Here is a 7,476-nt window from a genome sequence, read left to right on the forward strand (position 1 = left end):
CATCCATCCATTGAGTCAAGCACCTGTGTACACCTGTTGCCCTCATCAATCTCAAAACATTTGCCCTCTACTTCCCCCATCCTTTTACGCAAAGTACACGTAATATTTGCCACATTAGCCACTTTGACGATTCAGTGGCCTTAAGCATATTCACAAGGTTGCTCAACCTCCATCACGGTCTCCAGAGCCGCCAATCTGGTTTCTCTCTCCACAGACCTGTGCTAGACAGGTCATCTACACCGAACTGGGCACGGTGTGGCCTTTTGTGACTGGCTTCTTTCACTTAGTGTAATGAGTTCAAGGTTCACCCAAGTCGTCCCATGTCTTCACTCCTTCTGTGAAACTGAATAGTCAGTTGTTCATGGTGTAGCTAGACCATGCTTTGTGTATCCAGTCATCCATCAGCTGATGAAAACTCGGGTGGTTTGTACATTTGGGCCCTTGGGAGCTGCAGTAAATACTCAGGTTCAGGCTTTTGTGGGAACATCTGTGTCCAGTCCCACTGGGCTTCTGCCTTAACCTCTGCCTTAGCTTTCTGTCTTAACTTTTCGAGGAACCAACACACCCTCTTCCATAGCGGCTATACCATCACGCAGTTTGCCCAGAGCAGCAGCAGAGTGTGCCGGTTTCTCCACACCCTCACCAACACTGGGCTTTTTGATTTTTATTATGTCTATTTTGTTGGGTGTGAAGTGGCTGGGAGAGTAACTTAAAATTGACAGCGTGGCCATGTCTCGGTTTCCTGGTAATTCTAGGAGAGAATGCAAGTCAGTTTCTCTAACAAACAAATTCATTTTCTCTTGTTGTTGTTGTGAGATGCCATTGAGTTGTCCCTGACCCAGAGTGACCCAGAGTGATGGAACAAAACACTGCATGGTCGTGCGACCCTTCCCAGTTGTTCCCGTGCCTAAGCCCATTGACGCAGCTGCCGTCCGTCCATCTTGTCAAGGGCCTTCCACTTTTTCACCACCCCTCCGCCGCACCAAACACGGTGTCCTGCGGACACTGGTTTGAGACTGGTCTCTCCCGACAATATTTCCAAAGTACGTAAGAGGAAGTCTTGCCATCCTTGCCTCTAGGAAGCATGCTGGCCTTACTTCTTCCACTATAGATCGGTTTGTCTTTTTAGCAGTCCATGGTACTTTCAGTGTTTTCCTCCAGCCCCACAATTCATATGCATCGATTCTTGTATGTTTGTCCTTATTCAGTGTCCAACTTACACATGTCTATGATGCAATGGATATGATGCATGCATGCATATGATGCATTTCACCTGCAGTGATACATGAGATCATGGCTTGGGTCAGGCACATTAGTCCTCAAGTAACATCCTTGTTCTTCAACACGTTAAAGAGGTCTTGTCCAGTACATTTACCTAATGCAATACATCTTTTGATCTTTTGACTGCTCCACTGATTGTAGATCCAAGTTACAAATCCTTGACAACTTCAACACTTTCTCCGTTTAATCATGATGTTAGCTATTGATCCACCTGTGAGGATTTTGGTCTTCCTTCCATTGAGTTATAATCCATACTGAAGGCGACAAGCCTTGATCTCCATCAGCAAGGACTTCAATTCCTCCTCACTTTCAGCAAGCCAAGTGGTGTCATCTGCATGCTGCATGGTTTGTTAATAAGCCTTCCTCCAATCCTGATGCCACACTCTTCATGGAATTCAACTTCTCTGATGATTTGCTCAGTGTAAAGATTGAACACGAATGGTGAGCGGATACAGCCCTGATGCGCACCTTTCCTGATTTTCAACCATGCGGTATTCCCTTGTTCTGTACACACTGCTGCCTCTTGGTCCATATACATGTTTCGCATGAGCACAATGAAGTGATTTGGAATCCCCATTCTTCTCAAGGCTGTCCACAGTTTATTGTGGTCCACACAGCCGAGTGCCTAGGCATAGTCAATGAAACACTAGTAAACCTCTTTCTGGTAGTCCCTGCTTAGTCTCTGCTTTGAGCCAAGATCCATCTGACACCAGCAAGGATCTCCCTTGTCCCTTGTTCTCTTCTGAATCCGGCCTGCACTCCTGGCAATTCCCAGTCAATGTACTGCTGTAGCTTGTTGTTGGATGATTTAACTTTTTAAAATTTTACTTCTGTGTGATATCAATGATGTCGTGCTATCGTTTGAGCATTCTTTTGGGTCACCTTTCTTTGGAATGGGCACAAATATGAATCTTTCCAGTCATTTGGTCAAGTAGCTGTCTTCCCGATTTCCTGGTATAAATGAGTGAGTGCTTCTTCAGCTTTTGGGAACATTTCAGCGGGTACTCCGTCCATTCCTGGAGTTTGCACTTCTTCCTTCGGCACCATTGGTTCTTGCTCACGCGCTACCTCCCGAAATGGTGGACTGTCGACTAGTTCTTTTTGGTACAGAGACTCTATGCTTTCCAACTTCCCTTCCTGGTTCCTGTATCATTTAATATTTTGCCTATAGAATCTTTCAAAATTGCAACTCGAGGCTTGAATTTTTTCCTTGAGTTCTTTCCGTTTCAGAAATGCTGAGTTAGGAGATTACAAGGCTGAGTTCTCCCTCACTTGGTCCTTGTTCCTTTTCATTTTCTGTCCAGGGCTCCTCAGCCATCTTCCTGTGGCCTGTATCTTCCCTCCTCGGTGCCTCCTTTTTAGTCTGGTGCCCACTCTGCTCTTTTTATATCTCAAGGTGATGGGCTTGGCTGTGGGCTCACTGACTTGCAGACAAGGTCCCATTGCCAAAGGGTTTGCTGTATGTTTGTATGTGGGTGTAGGGTTTCTGACATCGTGCAGTGGGGGCTGGAGAGTAGGCAACACTCAGTTCAATCCATCACAGATGTAACAGGCCACTTATACTGAAACACTTGTACGTGTGAGCATCCCAGGCATCAGGATTGTCTTTCAAGAATGGTCTGTTTTGGGGCAATGTGAGTCCCTTTTGACTCTTAGCGTTCCCAGGTGACAAGAGCTAAACTGACATTCTGGGAGGTCACATTTATGGAGGCAGATTGTAGCTTCTTTTCCCCCAGGATCTACTGAGTAGGTTTGAACCGCCAACCTTTCCATTAGGAGCCGAGCACTTAGCCATTTGTGCCACCAGGACACCAGGGCCTGCTCTCTAATAATTCTTCACCCCACTGGGGAGCCTAAATCCTTCCCCTGATTAAGTCGGTAATCCTGCCAGGTCCGGCTCGGGTGTCCGTTCCTTGGTCAAGTCCTCTGGCTTGGTGACGCAGAATCTTCCTCAGTGTTTCGTATCTCCACAACACGTGATCGCGCCATTAGTACAACTTTTATCGGCATGTTCTTTTTCTCTTGTTACTTTTCTGATTAAGTGGACAGATTTTCTGTAACAAAAGCAAACACATGCACAAATAGTTACAGCATGGATATCTTCAAGTCAACCCAGCCAATCCACTGCCTTCAAGTTGAGTGAGTTGATTATAACCTTACGTAGGGTTTCCAAGACTGTAAATCTCTATAGGAGCAGACAGCCTCATCTTTCTCGTACCAAGCCGCTGGTGGTTTGGAACCACTGACCTTGCAGGTAGCAGCCCAGCGTGTAACCCACAGCACCACCAGGGCAATTTCATGGTTACCTGGGGCCTGGTGTACCATGTTCAGCAGCGAGGGAGACGCACACTTGCTTCCCTTGTGAAGGGCAGAAAGCCCAATGTCCTCTCTCTCCCGGAAGAGTGACAAACACGCCAGCCTCGCACACCCACACTCTTGATTAGTTTACAGCTATCTGCTGCCTTTCACCAAGGCCCAGGGGAACTAGGCTGTGACGTGCAGTCCTGCATCCCAGGTTGCAATTTCCCAACCTGAAAATCTGCTCGCTCTTTCAGCTTCCAAGAGGACGGGATCCTCAGACCCCGAGGAAGAGAGCATTCTCTACTCCAACCGAGCGGCCTGCCACTTGAAGAACGGAAACTGCTCGGACTGCATCAAAGATTGCACTTCGTAAGTGGCCAAGAGTAGCTGTCAGGAGGCTGGGGGGTTCTGGAGGGGAGACTGGGTTGGTCCACCTGCTTTCATTTCTGTCCTGGTTCTGCAGCGACATCGAGGACAGGTAGTAGGACATGGTTTTTTCCAAGTCACTGAGAATGGGAAGCCCATTTAGGCCTTGCGGCCCCTGACTTCTAGTCTTGAGTCTCCTCTCTTCTGCTGAAAATGGAGTAGGTGGGGAGTTCGAGGCGGGCTTTACGTTGGCTGAGACACTGAGGCCCTGCCGTGAGGTGGAGTTGCAGCCTGGCTTGCTCAGTTTTTATATCGTGTGTGTGTGTGTGTGTGTGTTTATAAGAAAAAGATAAGGTGGAGATAGGGGTTAATAGGGCAATAAAAAAAGAGAAAGTGGTAACTTAATGACCAGCTTCAAGAGGCATGCACTCATTCACTAGATTCACTCACTATTCACTTACTTATTCACTCATTTACTCACTCACTCATTCACTTACTCATTATTCACTTACTCATTCACTCACTCACTTATTTACTCATTCAGTCAGTTACACATTCACTCACTCACTGCCATTGATTTGAGTTTGATTCACAGTGACCCTATAGGGCAGGGTGGAGCTGTCTCTGTGGGCTTCAGAGCCTGTACCTCTTGACTGGCCCTCCTCTTCTCCCTCAGAGTGGCTGGTGGCTTCTAACTGCTGACCTTGTGGTTAGCCGCCTGCCCTGTAACCACTCTGCCACCAGGCTCCTGCAGGAGGCTCTAGGAGGTGGGGACCGTTTCATAGAAATTAGGAGTTAGGGTTCACTCAGAAGTGCCTCAGAAGAAAGACCTGGTGACCTACTTCCCCAGATCCAGCCATTGAAAGCGCAGTGGGGCACAGACTGCTCTGCTCTGACGCACACGGGTCACATTGAGGTGGCATCAACTGAGTGGCACTGGCTAGTACTGGGTGGAGGACAGCACACGTTTAAAATCACCTTCTGCCTCCAAGTCATTTACACTGGTCTTCTCTCGTCCTCTCTAAACTTATTCAGACCCAATGCCCTGTGACATCGCCTTAGAATCCCCCCTGATGACAGACAGGGAGGCCGGAGCTGGGGCCAGGCTGGTGTGCTCACAGCCTCTTGGTGGGGCAAGTGTAAGAGCCTTGGGCCAGAGCTGGTAGGGTAGTGAATTGACTGGCCCGGGATCGCATGGTTCATAGCCGAGGTGGAGTGGTGGAGTCCAGGCCCCACTCTGTGGGACTCCCAAACCTCTTGTTCCCCCGAGGCCACACCTCTGGAGACGCCCGGAGAGACATGGAGGCACTGGCTCTTGTTCCAAGGTGGGGCTGAGACGAGGCCAACGGATGCACAGGAAGAGCTTGCACACTGTTAGTGGTTCTCTGGTCCAGGGTGGGGCTGAGACGAGGCCAACGATGCACAGGAAGAGTGCACACTGTTAGTGGCTCTCTGGCCTCGCTCTCCCCCGTGCTTCCGTCTAACTCAGCCGCCCAGTCCCTGCTCTGAGGCTTGGTGTGCTTCACGCTATCTCTTGGCCAGAAGGCTCCCCAGGACACCGAGTGCCGTAGCTGGCCCGGCCTGCTGGACCAGCAGCCAGATCACAGCCCTGCCTTCCTGCCACTCTAGGGCACTTGCCTTGGCCCCCTTTGGCATGAAGCCCCTGCTGCGACGGGCCGCTGCCTACGAGGCGCTGGAGAAGTACCCGCTGGCCTATGTGGACTATATGACTGTGCTGCAGATTGACAAGGGTCTGACGTCAGCCCTAGAAGGCATCAACAGGTGAGGCCGCTGCCTCGGACACGTGGGCCCTCCTGCCCTGGGTCTGGGCAAGCACTTCAGCTGCCTGCGGGGGGTGGGGGTGGGGTGTTGGGGGGCTTCTTTCTGGACAAGGTGATGAAAATTCCTGCTGTCAGGCAGGGAGGGAATGTATTGAAAGAGTCTGCTTTTATATTCAGCAGGTATTTGAAGGGAATTTGAGAATTGCTGAGGGTGTGCATAGATAGAAACATGCTTCCAGCATTTGTGAAAACATTCCTTTCTCTCAGGGCTCCCCCCGCCCCACTTTTTGAAGCCCCCTTGTATATATGAACCCAGGTATATATATAGGTGTGTGGGTATGTTTTACGTAGATCCTTAAATGCGTTTACACAGTAGTATGTATTGAGCTATGTTTAAGATATTGTGCCAGACTTAACGGGGGTGGGGGGGTGCCAGAATAAACAGATACCACCCACCCACCCCATATGTCTCCAGAGAGCTAACTGTCGTGGTGGGACAAAGGAGCGGAGAGCAGTGCAGCAGCTCCGTTCTGGGGAAGTAGGGGCGCTGTGGGAGGGGGCTGTACTCTGGTTCCTTCATGAGGTAGCTCAGGAGACATTTCTCCTCAGACCTGGTATCAGGTACAAAGAGGGGAGACACAGAAAGTTCTGCATCTTGTGAGCAACAGTTGGAGGTGACCCCACGGAGGTCTTGGTTTGTGCAACTAGCTGTCTCCACTCTTTGTACGGGCTGCTAGGAAGCCAGGCCCCAAATGCATAGCAAACTCTGAGCAGGTCCCCGCGGCATGGGTTCCCTGCCTCCATGCTGATGAACTTAACCTGCTTGCTAGCGCCCTCTGCTTTCTCTCTGCCTGCCTGAATTCCTGTCTTCAGCCACGCAGTGCCTAGCTTGGCACAAGGACCTGGGCTGATGAATGAGGGGCAGCTCTCCGTGAACGGGAGCCCGTGGTGTGACAGCAGACAGGCGAGCCCACTGCAGGGGGCTTGGCACGGTGCCAGGAGGCAGGCAGAACGGGGAGGGGGTGGTGGCGGCTCTGGGGACAGCAAGGAGGGGCCCAGCTCGCAGGGTAGAAGAGGGGAAGTCAGAGGGTTTCTCCTAGGAGGTGATCTGAGACTGTGGCAACGAGCTAGGGTGATGGAGTGAGAGTGGGAGTGAGTGTGATGAATATCAAGACTTAGCAGGAGTCCACGTCCCATGACACTGCCCATGGGGAGCTTAGCTGTGGGGGTTTGATAAAGGCTGATCACCCAGGGCTTGCTCTTTGGGGCCTTAGACTTCTTCCCGAGCTCAGTGAGGCACCAGGAAAGGGGCTCAGCAGCGGACAGCCGTGAGCAGATGTGTGTTTGAGAGGAAAGCCCCTGGACTGGCATCAACAGAGACCCAACAGCGGTGTGTTGGGCGGTGTAGCCGTCCAGGAGGGAGGGTGGGGAGCTGGACCCATTCCCAGGCCCCTCGGAAGTGCACAGCGGCTCTGTGACTGGGCTTGCTGAGAAGGGAGGCTAGAAGCAGCTGCCCAGGTTGAAACACTGAGTGGGGGGTGATGGGGATGGAGAGCAGAGATGGAAGGGAGGCAACAGGCATGGACGTGGGCTTGGGGCAAAGGAGCAGAGTACCCAGGCCGGTCCTGCCGTCCTGAGAGGCGTCAGCGTGGTGGTGGATTGAGGTGCTGGGAGAAGAGACCACCGCAGCTAACCTGGCTCTTTGAGGGGACTCCCAACCTCTGAGAGACTAAAGGAGGGAAGGAGG

General features: G+C 51.1%; 1 protein-coding gene across 1 annotated transcript in view; it reads left to right on the forward strand.

The window, feature by feature from the left end:
- Positions 1 to 2,357: 2,357 nt before the first annotated feature.
- TOMM34 (translocase of outer mitochondrial membrane 34) overlaps positions 2,358 to 7,476 on the forward strand; it is a 7,416-nt gene continuing 2,297 nt past the window's right edge. The window contains 3 exon segments of the mRNA XM_045295493.1: positions 2,358 to 2,385; positions 3,726 to 3,951; positions 5,578 to 5,730. Of these exon segments, the coding sequence (XP_045151428.1) occupies positions 2,358 to 2,385; positions 3,726 to 3,951; positions 5,578 to 5,730 (407 nt within the window).

This window comes from Echinops telfairi, unplaced genomic scaffold, assembly GCF_000313985.2.
Source record: "Echinops telfairi isolate 266 unplaced genomic scaffold, ASM31398v2 ScPeMD7_5592;HRSCAF=6446, whole genome shotgun sequence".
NCBI lineage: Eukaryota > Metazoa > Chordata > Mammalia > Afrosoricida > Tenrecidae > Echinops > Echinops telfairi.